The sequence below is a fragment of the Sorex araneus genome, chromosome 2, assembly GCF_027595985.1.
Source record: "Sorex araneus isolate mSorAra2 chromosome 2, mSorAra2.pri, whole genome shotgun sequence".
NCBI classification, from domain to species: Eukaryota; Metazoa; Chordata; class Mammalia; order Eulipotyphla; family Soricidae; genus Sorex; species Sorex araneus.
The window spans coordinates 121,528,986-121,549,643 of NC_073303.1; the positions used below are offsets into that span (position 1 = coordinate 121,528,986).

General features: G+C 36.5%; 1 protein-coding gene across 2 annotated transcripts in view; it reads right to left on the reverse strand.

Annotated features, from left to right (window-relative positions):
* ZFPM2 (zinc finger protein, FOG family member 2) overlaps positions 1–20,658 on the reverse strand; it is a 514,333-nt gene that overhangs the window by 381,858 nt on the left and 111,817 nt on the right. For both annotated transcript variants that reach the window (XM_055127716.1, XM_055127715.1), the window contains one exon: positions 3,850–3,951. In XM_055127716.1, coding sequence (XP_054983691.1) covers positions 3,850–3,951 — 102 coding nt within the window. The remainder of the gene's footprint in view (positions 1–3,849; positions 3,952–20,658) is intronic.

Genomic DNA, 20,658 nt, shown 5'->3' on the forward strand with positions numbered 1-20,658 from the left:
GATCATTAATATTTAATAAAAATATTTGTTCTTTTAGGGCTTCTTCTGGAATTGCCCAGGTTTTAGTCCAGCTCTCTGCCAAGGGTCACTCCTAGCAGGGGACCATATGTGGTTATGGGATTGAACTGAGTTGTGAAAATGCAAGGCAAGCACTTTGCCTCCTATATTGTCTCTTGGGTCCAAAGATAATGAATTTAAAGAATAAATGCAGGAAACTGAAGTTCTGGCTGTTTAATATGCCTAGAGTCACAAGACTGTCAAGGTCAGCACGGGAAATCAAACATAGATCTGAATAAACAGTGTGTCTTTCCTTCTGTAGTCTAGAATGTTCTCTATGTTCCAGGTATACCTATTTGATTATTGCCTCTGTGATCTAGATACAATACCTGAATATTTAAAGAAGGTCAAAAGAGAAACGGCTTCACAAAGGGAGAGGTTGGACAGCAAAATACTACCTTTTAGGCTTATCTCTATATTTCTCAAACTTAGCATTCAATTATTATTTATTGGATAACTAAATGCATAAGAATTCAAGTGAAAGGAAGTGCATGTGAAAGTGACAAAAAAAAGGCATTACTTAAACAGGAAATTGAAAGGATGAAAGACAATCTAGACAGAGAAAACTGAATAGCAAGTATTCTGTAAAATAGGGTCCAAGCAAAAGGAGTTACAGATTAATTGACTAAGAGAGAGAAACAGCAATGGAATCTAAAAAGATGTGTGAAACGGCTAACACTGGACTGATCTTTATTGTATATTTAGCTCTCCACTCCATCTGAAAGATTCACAAGAGTTGGAAGAAAAAAAATATATATATATATTTGGTTTATGACCACACCCAGTCATGCTCAGGGTTCACTTCTAAATCTGCACTCAGGGATCGGTCCTGGTAGGGCTTAATGGTTGGCAACTGCCCAGCCTGTTGTGCCGTATCTCCAGTCCCAAGAGTTGGAAGACTAAGCAAAAGTCATAACCATTTACTCATTAAAGAATTTCACCATAGAAATGTTTGCAAATGTAAGATAATTCTCCTGAATATTGTTCAGATTTCAGCTATTCATTAAGAGCTAACAAAAGTGTGAGCAATTACTAAGGGTAATTCAACCTGTAGTTGAATAAGAAACATGGAACAAAGTTTTGCACTGTGGAGTGATAAAAATAGAATCTATCAAACAGGAGTTGATTCATTATTGAGTTGAGCCATCAAAAAAGGTTATGAAATTGTCTTCAATCACTGTTTAAAAATAGGAAAAACTCCTGATCTATCTTACATGATGTCAGCTCTATGCCTCAAAATCTTTAGATAATTTTCTTGTGTTTTAGTCTTTTAAAAAAATTATATATCATAAATTGACAATGAGATCTTAATGTGAAGACCTGAAAATTTGGCAAACTTGAATCATATCTGATTGGCTACCTTGGGTCTTAAACAATAATTTGTAGTAAAATTCAAGACTAGATACTTAACACTTAACCTCGAGTGTCTGTGTGTGTATGTGTGTGTGTATAGGTATGTGTGTGTGTGTTCTAGACTAACACAGGCTGACACTTTTAAAAGGTACAATTTCAACACTTAACAAGCTATAATAATGATCGGCAGCATTCCATGTGTATGCTAACATTTAACTCTTACAAAACAGAGGTGACAACATTTTACAAATGAGTTCACAGGCACAAAGAAATTTTGCCACCTGCCAAAAATCACACAGAAATTGAATGACAAATACAGTATTTTAACCTAAACTCTTAGAATTCTGAGCTAACAAATTTCTATTGTTTAATAACTTTCACTATTACTGGGAAAATGTTCTCTCCTTAACAAAACTTAAAAAGACCAACTCTATTTTGTGAATGAAATAGAGTAAACAGATTAATAGTTTTGCTATTTTTACAACACTGTGAAAAAAGACCCCCACACTTTATTCAGATTGAAGAAATTAATGAACATTCTACCCTAAAAAACATTTATTAGACATTTATTAGAATACTTTTGTCATGAATAATCCTCGCTCATTCAAGGAATATCAAAAGACAATTCCTTTCCCTTTTTAGGTAAACATTTGTAAGAAAAATGTGTTAACAATTTTACAGCACAGGAAGGAAAATTTTCTGAGGCCAGCATGATTAGAGGCATGCATTTTCCTTCAAAGTTCTTACTATTCACACACCACAGTTACTTTAACCAAGATCACCCAAATAAAAATTTCATCAAATAAGATACATTAAATAAATATATTTCAAAAAAGTGAAAAATATCACCCTTAATGATATTCTAACTCTTTAACATAGGGCTCTCATTCTTTTAAGCTAATAAAGCAATTTTAGGAAACTTTGGGAAACATGGTCCTCAAAAAGTGTGGCATTGGGCATGCAAAATATGTATTGAGTAATGTACTGCCCTTCCTAGCCATTTGCCTAAAATCTGAGTCTTAAACAAAGGGGAAAAGCTGCTCCCCTTTTCCAAGTACACCCTATGGGAAAAAAAAGTATTTCTTTCCAAATATGCATATCCAAAAGACCATATAATCTAATTTGAAAAATAAAAGCTTGTTTTTAAAAAATCATATGCATAAATTCCAAAAATGAAGAACCACACAAAAGAAAGTTTATCCACCCTCTTAAGTTAAACATAATCACAAATAAAACATTTTCCAAAGTTTTCTTTCCTCTTTTTTTTTCTCTCTTTTGACTGCAGGAACTTTTCCCACACTGAGAAGAAAGAAGCATTATGCAACAAGGTGAAAATACCAGAAGTCTTCTTTTTTCTTTCAAACTCTACAAATGCAGTATTACCCTGCTTTTACTATATTACAATTTTACACAAAATCTGTGCACCATTATACTGTAGTATACAGAATACAAACATTTGTGTGTATCATGAATAACATTAAAAATAACATCATAATAATCAGATATACTGTATCTTCATTTTTGTTTGCATGATATTTTCCAGCTACTGGTTTCAGAAAATTACCACTGAAGTTCTCACTTCTTCATACACAGCAGAGAGCAATTTGCAAAGTCATGCAAGGGTGAAAATGTGATTGAAATATAGGGATCTTTCTTAATGAAAAATGTTGCTGCTTTGGAAATTATGGTAAAAACTATTTCAAAACTCACTTAGATCCTTAAACCACATGACATAATAGTCTCCATTTACAAATACGCCATCAATTGTAAATTACCTGGCATCCAATATAGAGATTATTTTCCAGAGCTCTTAGGAACTGTATATATTTACATAAAATCACACTGACTTTTGGGGGAATCTTCCACCAGCTTTTGTTTCCCTTGAAGTGATTAAAGGTCAGCATCTTTGGAATCAAATTTAGTCTTCATTCACAAAACTTAAAAAGTTGCCAAAACCCTTTCAAAAGGGGGCCTGTTTTTGATATTCTCTAAGCTTCTAAATACATATTGAGATTCCATGTATGACTTACAACATAAATAAACTGAAAATATTTACTTGGTGTTCTTTTTACTTGCCTATAAATTTGAAATTGCACCAGATTTTCATGTGGCTAAAATATAGAGATTTCTGGCCAAAGAAAAATGTGAGTAGAATTCTTATATGCCTATAAAGAAAAATAAAGACTTCACACAGAGGAAGATACTTTTGGTTTTATAATCTACTTAGCAACAGATAAAAAAAGACTTTAACTAATTGGGTATTTCAACTTGCATATGACCAGCATGCACACAAATATTTTCTTAAGTAAAAATTGAGATTTTTAAGAGTTGAGATTGCAAGAATTGAGATTTCAAGATTTCAACCTAATCAAATATAAAGGGGGTAAAGATGATTCCTATTAGAAGAAAAGATGGATGCACTTAGATTCTTTCTCTTACCTGGTCCATCCCAGTCATCAGTCTCAACTCCGGGCTGTGCTGGTTTCTCGAGCTGCGTGTCCCCATCCGATTCAGCTGTGTCCTGGGCTCCTTCATCATCACCTAAAAAACATCAGCACACAAAGTGTAGGAAGAGTCATTCAGCTGTTCCCTTAGACACTGAGATCTCCGTATAAGCACGTCCTTAACGAATATGTAATTTCATGTTTGCTACACAGATTGTCATTATACTTCTACACTTCTATGATTGTATATCTATTATGGTTTTAGAATACAGACAATCATCACGAACCCTCAATACAAAGAATTGCTATAAACATTAACAAACCTTTACATAAAAGTTTAATTTGGGGTTATTGATTTATATAATAACATAAAAAAACACCAAAAAAAGCGGCATGCAACTTCTGTAGTATCTTTGACAGAGAAAACCTTAATTTGCTTATTTTAAAATATAAGAGGGAGCAGGAAAAAAACTCAATGGCATAGGCAAAAAGTATTTATTGTTCAGGCTGAATTAAAATTACGGTGATGATTTTTCTTCCCCAATAACCCTACTTTATGGTGCCTAAAACTTGGCTGTGCTTCTTTTTTTAATGGGCATAGAAATTTCGTAATTAAATAATTACCATATGAGATGAACCAATGATTCAAGTGTGCACAATGCAAGAAACTACAAATCTAGGTGCTGCCCTTGAGTAAGTAGAGGCAGTCTGCACAGTTTCCTGTCTTCATCTCCAAAATAAGAGAAAACAGGCAATAAGTTTGGAACAAAAGTACAATTAGGGCAATGATGGGGTAATAGTAACAAGACAATCAAGTCTTAAAGTAAGGCTCTGAACACCTTTATTTTAACTGATAACCAAATGTGTGCTGCTTTAACGTAACTTGTGAAAAGATGAAATAAACCTACTTCTGAATGGCAAAACAATTAGAAGACATAACAAGCAATAGTGGTATCAAAAATCAGAATGGGGCCAGAAAGATTTTCCAGGTCTGTATGTATGCATGTATCCAATCCAAATTTGATCCCTGGCACCTCATGGTCCCCTGAACATTAGCATCTCTGGGTTCAGCGCTGGAGCACTGTGAGAACTGCCAGGGTGACCCTGCTGGTCACTGGCTCTGCTGAGAGACACACAAGAAGAACCACATCCTCCGGCAGCAGCACTAAACTATTGGCCTCACGGGCCAAGAAGTACCCGGGGAGGCCCCCAGATCTCCTGTACTACATTAACTCTGGAAATAATTTAAATGTGCCAAAATCTATGCTAAAAACATGGTGATTAATTCTTAAATGTAATTGGACTGAAATGTTAAATTTCTCCCAATCTAGTATTTCTCTAAAATGGTCAATAACCTTTAGACACATAGCTATCACCTCTATAATATTATCAAAGACTTTGGTTATTGTAAAAAAAATTACCTAAAATTATTTTTAAACTTTCCTGGGGCTGGGGCAATAGCACAGCGGTTATTGCCCCAGCCCCAGGAAAGTTCTGAGTGCATGAGCAAGGAGTAACTCCTGTCCATCGCCAGGTGTAACCCAAGACGCAAAAAAAAAAAAAAATTCTTTTAAAACTTTCCAAAGTAATGTAGAAAATAAAAAAAATTGTTCAGGAAAACATTATTATCATGATATTAATGGGATGTTCATACACATTTTGAACTTAAACCCTATAAATTTTATATTTATATAAAATTTAAATTTTACATTTCTAAATGTGAATTAACAAAATATTACTTTTTAATAAGGAGAATAAAAGTGAAGAGAGAGTATGAAGGAAGCTAGCATAGCTGTGTGGAATTCAAAATTTCCTGAACAGAGAAACTTTGGCTTTGGCAGGTAACAAAGAAAAAATACAAACCCCACATCACTGAATACCATGTTTGGTTTGAAAGCCCTTTGATTATTGTTATCTCTTCCTTTCAGAATAATCTGAATAGCAATGATTTTCACTCCAGAAAATGTGACTGACCATCTCTGATAATTATAGCAGGCATCTTAGGATATATTTGGAAAAACACGGCCCCTTTTCAGAATTAGTAGACATCTTGTTTTTTAGAAGGAGCTGAAGAAATAGTATAGCAAGTAGGGCACTTGCCTTGCACAGAGCAGGCCTGGGTTCAATCTCCAGCACCACATATGGTCAACTGAGTAACACCAGAAGAAATTCTTGAGCACAACTTCACTTATGCCCTGTGACTCTTAAACCTGGACTGCTCTCTCCTACAAACCCAGGAAATGGGGTGCTTGCCCTTCCTTGCCAGTTCCTCTAACCCTGTCCATTCTCTATTCATTGTCCATTTGCCAAATCCATTGACAATGTCACTGATCTAACTGTATTTCTCCCCAAACTATTTGTACTATTTCTATGATATGTATCCAGTCTTGATTTCTACGATAATTTTCCTTGTCACTTCCTTTGAAAAAAAGCTGCATTTTGACAAGTTACATAAACATATTATTTTTTTCAAACCTTACCATTGGGCCTGGGGAATAGCTTGGTTGCCAAACTTTGACAAGGAATTCTGGCTTCCACAGGGATGTGAGCACTGCCACCAAATATGTGTGAACACCATCACCAGAGTGTGTGACCCCTAGCCAGCACGTGTTTAAGCATGTTAACCAAGTGTGCAACCCGTGGCCAGCACCACAGAAAAATGTGCCTGAGCCCTAGGGAGCAGATGTGCTATGACTGCCAAGTGTAAGACCACCAGCCAGCACCACCCCTAAGTGTGTGGATGACCCCCATCATCACAACTGAAAAGGGGGGAGGGAAGAGAAGAGGATTTGAAAAACCATATGCATCTTATCAATGCCACAAAAGGAAATCAGCATCAAATGCCAAAAGTAAGGAATAATTTTAAAAAAATAGATCAGGGAAAATAAAAATAATACCATTAAATGTTGGCCAACTATTCAACTCTAAATCTCTAGTCCCAATTGCTTATCATAGAAAGAACAATGAGAGTTGAGTCTTTAAGTCACAGGGATATGAAATTAAAATACTCTCATTGCTACGCAAACATTGTAAGGACCCTAAAGCTTTCACTCCAGTTGATTCAATGCTATTTAGTACAAGAGTGGGGCATGATGTAATCTTGTTTAGTGCCACCAGATATATCTGACCCAATATCTATTGGGAAATACAACCTTTACAGCACTTTTGTTCATAGCGACTAGACTTTATTCAGAATCTCCATTTAGGAGAGTGGCCTTGAAATTGCATGGGTTTCAAAGCACAACTGAAGGCTTACCTCAATATTATTGCAAGGCAAATATACCCTACCCTCAGTGAAGAGTACAAAATCAAAGCTATCACTTTTTATATCAATTTACACGAAGTTTGAACAATAGAGCAGTTCAAGGGTTGAACTCCTTCTATGTGTATGCTCCCCACTAAGGCGCCAGTGCTCTCCTGATTAGGACCATCTAATCACTTCTATTTACTTTTTCCTCTTTGTAATCTGTATATGAGCATCTAGAATAACTCCTTGTTTTGGCTGTTGGGAATAATGCTGACACAAATATCGAGGCACACATTTCCTTTCAATCTTTCATTTTTAGATCTAACCTATCTCTTCCAAGCACCTTTCCGATGTGGCATAAATCTTGAAACAAAGAATTTGAGCACCAGAGGGTATTAGAAATCATATAATCTAAATCAGATGAATTCACTGATCAGGAAACTGTCCCATAGATGGGGACAGTAACAAACATAATCTTCTAACTATAATACTTATTTTCACATAAGACACCTCTTGGGTTTTTTTTTCTTTTTGGTTCACACCCAGCAATGCACAGGAGTTACTCCTGGCTCATGCACTCACACTCAGGAATTACTCCTGGCGGTGCTCGGGGGACCATATGGGATGCTGGGAATTGAACTCAGGTTGGCCCCGTGCAAGGCAAACGCCCCACTGCTGTGCTATCGCTCCAGCCCCAAGACACCTCTTGGTACCCTACCCATCCATCAGCAATCTGCATCTCCTTGTCACCTGACCGAGGAATTACTAGAAAATTTAGGCAGATCTTCAGCCTCAATGAGAAGGACAGTCAGTCATGGCATAGTGTGGTGAGGAATCTTAAAAGTCACCCAAACCAGCAGCTTCTGTGAGGTCAGAAATTGAATGAGTCTCCTAATTGCTAGTGTTACATTCCTTCCAAAGCAACTGTTGTTCTCGTCCCACCTGTGAGAGGGGGCGAAGCATACACATCTGAAACAGCTGAGCTGTAATTCCAGAGTAAAGCATCAACAAACAAGCATAAGAACATGCTGTGAAAAATCACATATCTAAGAGTTCAGGGAAGAGTCAAGTTCTGGGCAGACTGAGTGACAAAATTAAGTGCTACATTCCGTCAGTAACTGAATCTTCCTAATGTCCAGGCAAACAACTTATTAATTTCCCTGAATTTACGCTTTCCTCGTGTGAAATGAGATACGATCTAAACTTCAATCATCAATATTTATAGTGCCTCTTTTTGAAGATAAAAAAGATAAAAGAAAAAAGTCATATTCTTTTTTTTTACTTTTTTTATTGAATCACTGAGGTAGACCCTAAAAAAGTTGTTCATTATTGGATTTCAGTCATACAGTGTTCCAGCACCCATCCCTCCACCAATGTACAGCAGCACCAGTGTCCCTAGGTTCCCTCCCATCACCCCCCACCCCCACCCTCTGCCTGCTTCTATGGCAGTATGCCAGGTACTTTCTCTGTCTCTGTCTCCCCCCCCTCCATTTTGGGCATTGTGGTTTGTAATATTGATACTGAAAGGTTATCAAGAAAATTCCTTTACCTACTTTTAATCTTCAAAGCTTGTCCAGCGTGATCATTCCCAGCTATTATTGTCATACTGGTCTCTTCCCTATGTTACCTACCCTCAGCCCCCACCCCTTCTACACACACATTATGGTCAATGGTTGGAACTAACCAAAAAGCCTTAATCTTAAAAACTGTATAACCTAGTTAAGGAGATAGACAAGATGCACAATGGGGATACTGCTGGTCAAAGCCCACTATCAAAGTGGCCCAAGAGTAATTACAGATGAGAACATATAAACCTGGGAATTCAGAGACTAGAACCATAATTTTGACTTGGGTAAGCTAACATAACTGTAGTTTTACCTACATACAACACTGGGGGGTTTTCAGTGGGGGTGCTGATACGACGAAAGACACAAACAGGGTAACCAACATGGAATGATGAATTTCTGGTGGAAATACCTTTTCCGGCTCTGCTGTCTTCCTGACTTGCTCTGTTATATCACTTTGGCTCATCTCCTAGATACTCTTCCCTCACATTTTTGGGAAATGACGGAAGTCTACTCTGAAATATTTTGTTAGGCAAATGGCATGTTTAGAGGAAAAATAATGAGAAATAAAGGAGGAAAGAGTATCTAATGAATGAGGATAAAGCAGAGTAATCACAAGAATCAATTTAGAAGCTATAAGAATTCAGCTCAGTCTATAAACATTAATCTGCACTGATCAGAACTGATGCAAGCTCTTCTTTACCAACTGATTAAAATACTACTCTGAGTACAAGCTCTGTGCTGAGCACATACAAAATGAATTGGCTACTTTTCTTATATTACTTGTAGGCTCGTGATGAAAGTGTTAGTAAAAAAAGGCCCATGATGGAACAGCTCACAGCCACGGCACTTAAACCAGGCTTGCCATCAGAGCAGCTTTCTGAAGGAAGACACATGTAAAACATCTTAAATACAGGAAGTATGGCCTTAAAAGAAGCTGAATGGCATAGGCATCATGACTCAAGACTACATAATAGAAAACCATTATTCATATTAAAAATAAATAACTGGGAGAATGACAGTACAGTGGAAAAGGCATTTCCCTTGCATGCAGCCAGCCTGGGTTTAATATTCAGCATCCCATATGGTCCCTAGCGCACCTCCTGGACTAATTCCTGATCACAGAGTCAGGAGTAACTCCTGAGCATCTCCAGGTATGACCCCAAACCCACCCCAAATTAAAAAATAAAATAAAAATGAGAAATGGATTGATCTATTCAAAGAATTCTCAATGAAATTATTATAGTAATTAAGTTATTACAACAGCAAAATGGATCTGGTCCATGATAAAAGCAAAGGCATTTCAATGATAGCAGAACAGCATACAGATAAAATTTGAAGATATTAAAAAAGCAGTTCAAGAAATACACTTTCTCAAAGGCAGTTAAGTGATGAAGACCTTTTCTACATTCAATATGGAATTTATTCATGAGTATTCTCATCCAATATCTATTAGGAAAAGAAAATGACAAAATGACATATATCTCAGTAGATTATTTGATGCAGAGAGAAATTTTGTAAATCACTCACAATGAAAATGATATCATTCAGTCTATTAGAGGTTGATTAAACTAGTAATTTCAGATAATAAAATACTTTCATTAAACATCACTTAACTACCAAATCAGAACTGTAGAGATTAGATTTCACCTTGCACCAACATCTGGAGCAATATTTCGTATTGATAATACTGATTCACGAAATGATTTATTCTAATTTGTTTCATTATGAAGTACATATAATTAGAACTACTGAAAATAAATATTGCAGAACACTTAGTTAAGGAAGCATAGTAAAACAGTTGATTATACACAATTAAAATCTCAAAGGAAACTGCAACTATTTTAAGCAATTTATGAAACTGCGTCAATATGTAACATACATTAATAAAAATAAATTCTGAAAAACAAGAGTTTGAAATCCTCATGTGATAATTTAATCAGGTTATACTAAAGTAGGAAAATGGAAAAGATTGTTTTTCAGACATGAGTGTCCTATAAAACGTACATAGGTGGCAAAGAACAAAAAAGGTCAGAATCAGAACATATATTCATTTTAATGTCAGCTTTGTGCCAAATACTTGAATTATTGATATGAATAAGGTATTAAAATCAAGCACAATCTCTATCAAGCATTTTTTATATTTTTGGGTCACACCGACGATGCACATAGTTTACTCCTGTCTCATGCATTCAGCAGTGCTTGGGAGACCATATGGAATGCTGGGGATCAAACCCGGGTTGGCCAGTGCAAGACAAACGCCCATGTGCTGTGCTATCAATAGTCCCTTCAAGCACAATCTCTATAATCAAACTACATCTGGCTACTAAGTACAGTTCCATTTCGTGAGCACCACTCACAATGGCTTGATAACTATCACTAGCATCCTACCATGCTTTAGCAACAGAGTATTTCAGAAGAGGCAATCAAGAGGCAGAGGAGTAAGATGCCCAGACAGACTCATAATACGTAGGAAAACCAAGAATTTGATACCCATCACTATGACTCCAAAGCGCATACTACTGACCTATTACAATAAGACAGAGTCTACTGCAAGGTCCAACCACAGAGGAAGAAATACACAACTGGAAAGCTGCTTTACCCTCATCCTACATAAATCTTGCTAACTCATGCTTCCAGGTTAAAATAAAATGTTTAGTGAATTTTCTCTATTAAGCATTATGTATCCCTAAAGATTATTTAACTCAGAGCATAGAAAATCAGTAAAAACCATGATGCTTAATCATTCACTGATCAGTTAGAAAATTTTCTCTTGGTCATTCGCTGATCAGTTAAAAAAATTTTCTCTTGGTTTAAGTCTTTCTACTATAATATACTATAATGTCATTATATTTGCAAATTATTTCATTTTGTCATATTATTCATATTTAATAACTAAAATATAACACATTTTCCAACTCTTAGACCATTCTTAATCTTCTAAGTTTATCTCAGAAAACTAGCTCTCATTTTTATGGTAATGTTTTTAACCTAAATCATTTTTTAGTCTTTTTATTAATGAAAAGTGAAATGGCTAAAGAAAATGGCTTAATCAAATATGAAAACTCTAAATTACTTTTTAAGAAAAAAATTTTCCCACAATAAAGATTTGTGTCTTTCCTTTTAATATATTTATTCTCATGGAAAAAAATTAATGGAACGTTATTTTGATATTAATCTAACTCTTGAAGCTACCTGAGCTGAATGGAAATGACTTTATTGACCATTGCTTTTTAATTTCTATCCATTTTTAATTCTTATATACTGGAAATCTAGAGTAGCTTATAAATGGCATGAATAATTAGTAGCCAATATAGCAATGACAATTTGGTTAAGATATTGCTTCAAAAGCTTTATGGGTAAGAAGAGGAAAAAAAAGAGTGAAAAGGATACCAGAATGATAATTACAAAAAAGACCTAGGAATGCAGTGACAACCATTAATTTACTCACTAAATTCTTTATTCACAGACTTTTAAATAGAAATTTCAGTGTACTTTTGGCCAAGCACAAACACTTAATGGGATAACCACTATATATAGCCAGAGACCAATTCACGAAACAATGAAATAGAGTAAATGTCAAATGGTAACAAAATCTATAATATTTCTAAAATTATAGCTATGGAGTTAATGGTTTTCCATTACAAGATTAAACTCTTTTGTTGCTCTTTTAAAAGATAGCATACATATTTTGTAGGCCCTTCCATTTTTCTTAGTCTAGTTTTCAAAATCAATGAGACCGCCAAAGAAGGAAATTGAAGGTGTTAGGAGCAATATAATGCACTGCACAAATGACTCAGGCAATGCGCCGGAATATAGCATTTGCAACACATGAAACAGCACCTTTAAATCCCATATTAGGTATTGTTGACAAGCTGGTCAAAGCATTAGCTCTATTTGCCAGGCAAAAATAATTTCAGAAACACAAACAAACAGCTTTTCACAGAAAGCTAGACATGCCTGTAGAAATTAAAGATTTACCACTTTCTGAGACAGTCACTTTTTCAGCACAAAATAGAAGCCGTGTTTGAAAGCAGCCATGCAAGAAAACCATGCCTTTCTCAACCCTGCTCTTTTAATCCAGTAGTTCCTATCAATATTAACCTCTTATAGAAATTCGTGTACAATATAACTATTGAACTTTCTTGACTAGGAGTGTTACTGTCACTGTTAGTCATCCCTATAATGTATTTTGCAATCAGCTAAATCATCAAAGTATTTTTTAACAATGAACAGTTCAGAAGTGACAGATCTACTTTCTTGTTCACAACTGCTTATCAGAGAATAGATATCACATATGTTTTCCAGGTGCTTCCTATAGTTAGGATACCTTCACAGAAGCGGCTCATGAAAGATAAGGTCATAAAAGAGATGAAAAATGTGTGAGCTTCATACACTTATGGTTTTATCATCAGACAAGATAGCTTGGGTTAAAGGACTGTAACAGTCACAAAAACAGAAAACTGCTGCTTATTTTGAAGGGCAAGAACATTCAAGTTTAAGATTCAGTTTGTGTTTGCTTTGCCTAATGGCCTCACACTATCATATGACTTAAGACATTTGTGTGGTTACAGATTATTCAAGCAAAATTGTCATGCTAAATTAACTCCATGTTGCCAAATTGTAAGGAGTTCTACATCTAGATGCAAAAATAAAATTATGTTCTTTATGCTTAGTCCTTTATGCTAATATCCAAAAGGATACATGTACATTTCATGTTTGAAAAGGACAGATTCAACCTTCTCTGTCATATCTGTAATGATGTCGAAGAAAAGTCTTCCTTTCACATACTACAAATGTATAAGAGAATGTGAAATCTTGCTATGTTCTACATAGCACTGTTCAAAAGTGCAAGAACTTTCAAATACATAAACTTCAAAAATATATGTGACTTAACAGCCTCTTGAACATGCTAGACTATGAACGACTAAATAGATCAAAATAATAAAATCTACATTTATTTGATGATATGTCCACCTCCCGCATGAGGAAATATCCTAGAAACTGTTGGGAACAGGAGTTCAAGTCTGCCTATTATTTGAGAAGGAATTCAATCCCTATAGCATTTTAATTTATTACAGCAAACAAGAAAAAATATTTAAAAGTGCCTTATGGTAACATCATGCAAAAATCTCTGAGATTACTGATAATTTATGAAGGGAAAAGTTCATATTTCTACCATACCTAACATTTATACCTTTTATTTACCCTTTTTTATATCCTCCAAGTGATAAAAGATTTCTCTCAAAACTGACGTTAACTTAAAACGTAGAACTTGAGGAAAATACCCACATGAGATAAAAGAACACAAATCCTAAGAGATATGTCATTCAGGAATTTTTATTCCTGATTATTTGTTGCAATAAGCATTTGAAAGAGTCAAATACGCAAGTAAGTGAGTCCAGAGAAATGCCATCCATGAAAGATGTATTAACACACACACACACACACACACACACACACACACACACACACACAATGTGAGTAGGGAAAGAGCTGAAATGGCAGAGAGCGAAAGTTGAATGAACCAGCCCTGGATTCAAGACCCACAGCACTAGAAATCTCCCAACAGTGCCACTCTCCGCCCCACCGCAAGCCCCAGCATCTCAAGGCTCAAAAAAATCTGAGACTGAACACAATGGCCACTCAACACCTTTATTGCAAACCACAACACCTAATCAGAAAGAGAGAACAAAAGGGAATTCCCTGCCATAGTGGCAGGGTGGGGTGGGGGGAGACGAAACTGGGGAGGGGGGCAGGGATGTTGGGTTTACTGGTGGTGGAGAATGGGCACTGGTGAAGGGATGGGTTATCGAACTTTGTATGGGGGAAACATGAGCACAAAGATGTATGGATCTGTAACTGTACCCTCACGATGACTCTCTAATTAAAAAAAAAACTAATAAAAAAATATAAAAAAAATCTTTTTAAACTTTAAAAATAAACAAAATATGCAAGTCAACGTTGAAACCATCAATAAGGTTTCCTGTTTCCTCCATCCTCACTGCAATAAGAAAACCCCATTGCACAGTGATGGTATACCATTCAGAGGAGATGACACCACTGAGATGACTAATTCCAAAGAAGAGACAAACAATGGCTGTCAGTGGAGAATCTGTGCCCTGTGATTTACCTAGCCACTGATCTGTTGTCCTCCATTGAGAAACCAATATCCCTTCCCTGGACTTGTCTTCAACTTTCAAAGCAAAAATTCCCTGTAGAGAACCGTCATCACTAACCATCATTACCAACAACGAGCAGAAAAGTTCATCTCAGTCTCCAAAACTGTTTCCCCCTGAAGAGCAGGAAAACTGGTCTTTAGTATGCAGTTGGGCCATTGGGGTAGGAACGGGGTGGGGGTTGGGGGATAAATCAGGGAAGGGAACACTAAGGAAACAGGAGAGGGGAAAAGTGTCTTGGCACAGAGGTAGGCTGAGGACATGGGTGAAGGATAATGGACAATGGTGAAAGGGCTCTTTGGAACAATGTTTGCCTGAAATTCAATCATAAATAGCTTTGGAACTTTGTAATTCGTTGTGATTCAATAAAAAAAAAAGAATAAAGAAGTAAAACCATTATTTCCTCAAATGGATATGGAAAATTTAACCAATTTGAAGTGGTAATATTTGACCACTGCTTTTCATGTTTGGGTTTTTTGTTTGTTTGTTTGTTGCTTTTTTGGGTCATATCTGGCGATGCACAGGGGTGATTCCTAGCTCTGCACTTAGGAATTACGCCTGGTGGTGCTCGGGAGACCATATGGGACTTGGGGATTGAACCCGAGTCAGCTGAGTGCAAGGCAAACACCCTTCCCGCTGTACTATCACTCCAGGCCTTCATGTGTATTTATTAATTTCCTCTTAACTTGACTACATTTGAAGGTGGCTGGTTTGGGCCACACATGGCTGTGCTCAGGTCTTACTCCTGGCTTTGTGCTCAGGAAATACTCCTAGTGAGATTCTGGGGATTATATGTTCTGTCTGGGATTGAACCCAGGTTGGCTGCATGCAAGGCAAGTATACTGCCCACTGTACCAACTTTCCCTTAAAAAATATTCCAGAAACTACTCCTCTTATAATTCACTTTAAAATATGATTCACAACAGTCACTCATGCCTATATTGTAAAGTTCCATTGCTTTAATTTACTCATTATAAATAAACTTCATTCAAATAACTGTTATCACTGTTTTCCCGTTATTCATAGATTTGCTCGAGCGGGCAACAGTAATGTCTCCATTTGTCCCAGCCTTGAGATGTTAGCAGCCTCTCCTTACTCGTCTTTCCCAATGATTGGAAGCTCTTTCAGGGTCAGGTCTCTTTCAGGTCTCCGTCTTGGAGAGCCCGGCAAGCTACCGAGAGTATCCCGCCCACATGAAAGAGCCTGGCAAGCTCCCCATGGCGTATTCGGTATGCCAAGTACAGTAACAATAACAGGTCTCATTCAAATCAAACATACAAAACGCTACAGCCAAGGAAGAATACCTATTGTAGAAAAATGGTGAACATAAACTAGTCTACATGTGAATACTCTTTATATAGTTCTAGATCAAACATCTTCATGATAAAGGACTCTCAATCCATACAGAAAAGCATAATTTTTGCCATAAATCCTGGTTTGGGCTGTTTTTTTTTCTCCTGCTTGACTATTGGAGTGAGATCATACTCACTTGTTGTCTTTACTGTGCCTTATAAGGAGCTCAAATTCCCTTTATAGAGTGATTCTTAGAATGGATGCCCATCTTTCTTAGGCTTCATTTTATTCTTTCTGGTTCTTTGCCTTCTAATCACTGTCCTTGATCTCTCTAACCCATAACTAACATAGGGTCTCCCAACTCTCCAAGTTCCTCTTGACATTCTCACCAGAGTCTTACCCACCATACTGATGCTCCTTCTACCTATAACCCAACTACCACTTTTTACCCAATTCATCAGATGCCAAGGCACACATAACACATCTAAAACCACCTCCTCTGGCCTTTCACACTATGTCAGATCATTCTACCACATGTGATTATTTAGCAACACTGATCTCTCTTTTCATTCCTATACTCCAGGGTGGCCAAGATAGGTCTTGTATTTATCCATGTTATTCACAGCATGTCTCACAATGTCCGCTACATGTAGGTGTTGAATAATTTTCAGAGGATTATATAAATTATGCACATTGAACAGACTATCGGATTATTTTGAGTTATACACAAATAATCAAGTTTTATTAATGACAAATGAAAACCATGGCCCTGGCAAAAACTGAAACTCCTAAGAACAGAATGCAGTCTTGAGAATATGATGGTCACCTCATGTAACTACATTCTGACAATGGAATATAAGAAGAAAGTTACTATGGCCATTTCCAGGAACCTATTCTAACAGCTGAATCTAAGCCTAATGAAGTTTCCATATCTGTGGGAAAAAAAAATGTTTTCTAGGTCACGTCAGCCTTGTCCAATCTCAGATCCCTATCGAGCTGTACCACAAATATGTTATCAGGAGACCTATTCAGACTCCTGTTACTCAAGTTCTTCCCACAGCACCTCCTTCCTCAGAGCCAGCAAAAGGTCCTTGGCCGCTGGTGATAACAGAGGAAAAACAGAGATAGCATCCACAGCATCGTCTAGTTTTCAGAAACTTGGGAGAATTTCCCCCACACATATTCCTTCAACTCTTGACAGTGATTTCAAGAGGATCTGTGTCTTGTTATGGTCAGAGTACGTCATTTAAGTCAAAGATTTGAAGTTCCAACATATAAAGTCTATGAGATTTTAGGAGCATTACTCAAGGACCCCTGCCAAAAAATAAAAAATAAGGGTGCAAAAATAATAGTTAATGTCCATGAACAATGCTCTCTGTGGAGACCAACTGGATTTAACTGAAAGTACCAAGAAGGGCTCACTCAGGTTCTGAGGTGTCTGAAGCTAAAACGACTTAGGAAATCATCTTTAAGAGCAGAAGATGGAGTGATCATTGCAAAGTTGGGCATTAGGGCTTGCAAGCAGTCTGTACAGTAAATTGCTGTTAGGTTACACACCACTGAATTGAGGAGTACTAAAGCATAATTTTTAAATATCAAAATAATTAATCACGGGGAGATCTAGAATTTATTTGGCAGTGTTATAGCTGAAGATGAGCTATTCATTTTACATAAAATTTCAAAAACTTTCCTTTCATTCATGAATGGAATTTTAGGAAGAAAGGCAACATTCAATAAAAGAATAAATTAATTAAAAAAATAAAAAATAAAAGTTCTCCTGAACTGTTGCAGTATTACAGAGAAAACACATATCTTTTTTTTTCTAACTGAGTTTCCCTTTGTGTGTTGAAGCTATTTTTCCTGTCCATTTCTTTTTCATTATCACCCATATGTTTTTGTTGAATACATGGGTTTCTTATGAGCACTGCATTTTGGTATTCCCGTTAGTATTCAGCTATCAGGATTTTTTTAGATGTTTGCAAACAAGACATAAAGATTAAATGACTTGGGCCCACAAATGATGAATTGTTTCCAAAAGGATACTTATACTTATAAGCTTGAGAATTAATATACTTCTCTTATAGCTCTGAATCAATTTTTCTATGCATATATACATATATTTCCTCATCTCTGTTATGCATGTAGGAAATGAAACAAAATCTTTATGTATTCACTCTTTTCATCTCTAAACATGCATACTCACATACTCATACTTCTCCAACCAGAAATAAATAATAGTCATTCTCAGTATTAGTAAGCTACTCTGGAACACAATGGGAAAAGGGATTCTTTTCATTGGGAAAAGAAATTATGTAAGACCAAAAAATGTATTATCATATGCCGATTCAATGGCAACAATAAAAATTATATTCAAACTTGATATGTGGGGTGGTCAAAGCATTTTATACGTGTTATAGATTTCCACCTTGATAAAGCTTTATCTTTAAAAATAATCCTTAAAGACCTTCCTTTCTCACTGTCAGGAAAATAGAATCCCAGTCTACTGTCGGTACAATTCCACTTTCCATCTCTGCTATGAACACAAGCCTTGGTAAGATACAGTCACTGTCACGTCTCAGAACAGTTCCTTGTCTAATCTTTCTACTTCTCCAGATCTTTGATACAGAACTTGTTAAAATGTATTGCTTACTTTTCCAGTTCCTATGTTTATCTCACTTCCACTCTTACCATCTGCTGTACTGCATTTCCTTCAGAAAAGTGAAAAGTTTTCACAGTGCCCAGAGCTTTTCCTGCAAACAATGCCCTCTTCCCCTCTTCCTTCCTTCCTTTCTTCGGGTTTTATTTGGTCTTATTTTGTGTTAAGGTCAAGCTGTTATAAAGAGTTCACTTTGCAAACATTTTTACAGGGCTCAAATTCCTATCCAAACAGTTTTGATGGATTTGTAAACATCTTTGCCACGGATTACTGGCTACTGTCCAATTGCACCCATTTTGAGTTGTTTCTCCTGTTGGATTACCTGAAACCAACTTCAGAAGAAAGGGACAGTGAGAAACTGCGGCTCATTTCATGCCAGTAAACCAGAGTAACAATCATTCAGTTAGTATAATGAGTTTTAAGTCTTTCAATATGGCCCTGTCATTAAATCAAATGCCAACACTACTTCCTGAAATCCTGTTTATATTAACAGTCTTTAAAGAAAGTACCAAAAGGATAGAAACATTTTAAGCACAACCCTGATTCAATTACTTTAACTTCGGGGGCTTGGGGGGTTATATACATCTTTACTACTGACCCCATCATGTAAAAGAAGTGTTCACTTAAAGAATTCCATGTTAAATATTCCTTGATATGTTTATATGTCCACATGTTGTCAGATATGTTTATCTCCTATCAAAATTCTATAGTGATGAATATGAAAAAATAAAATTCATTCTCAATTTTTGTTCTCTTTTGGGCCACACCCAGTGATGCTAATGGTTAACTCCTGTCTCCGCTCTCAAAAATCATTGTGGTAGGCTGGGTGATTCAATCCCCATGTGGTGCTGGGGATTGAAACTGGGTCTAATATGTGCAAGGCAAAGGTCTAACCTGCTGTATTATCTCTCTGGCCCCACATTTCTCATTTTTATATGAACCCAGCTGTGTGGGACCCAGGGCTGAGACCTTCAAGACTGCTCGGATCAGAACTGGGCCTCTTCCGCCCAGATCCCCCATTTTCCAGTAGTTAGGCAGTCACACCCGGGGACTGCCCCCGGCCCTATGTAATCCCATCAATGACCAACATCCAGAGACTATAAAACCAAGATCCCAGAAGCATTTTACAGACTACTTCTCCCTCTGGGAGAACCTGGCAATCTACGGAGAGTTTCCTGCCCCTGTGTGGGAGCCTCGAAAACTCCCCATGACGTATTCATATGCCAAAACCAGTAACAATGATGGTCTCATTCCCCTGACCCTGAAAGAGCCTCCAATGCGGCACCATTGGAAAGGATGAGTAAAGAGAGGCTTCTAAAATCTCAAGGCTAGGACAAATGGAGACATTACTGAAACCGCTCGAGAAATTCGATGATCAATGAGATGATGATGATGATGATATGTATCAATAACATAAGTTTTAACTTAGTATGACTTTTCCATTATTTTGTAACTTTGGTTACATCTTGGTTAGAAATCCTAGGTGACAATATTTATATGTTATATAATTATAATATCTATGTTGTTTTCATAGTTATAAATGGGAAGGTACATTGATTAGAGATGATCTGTAAGGCAAGATCTCTAACTTAGAAGCAGTCAGCAAATGAAGGTGGTTATTACCATTATCATAATTATTATAATTGGGAGAAAGTCTCAATGCCAATCTCTGGAATCTCACTGAACTACAAAAAAGAAGCTGAAACAGCAATCTGCATTCATTACCAGTATTTACTTCATTGGGGTAACATCTTCAGTTATTTTTACCTGACCTTTTAAGAACAAAAAAAAATGAGTGAGCACATATTTACTATAATTATATTCATCTTACCATAGACTTCAATTACCTTTTACAACATATGCT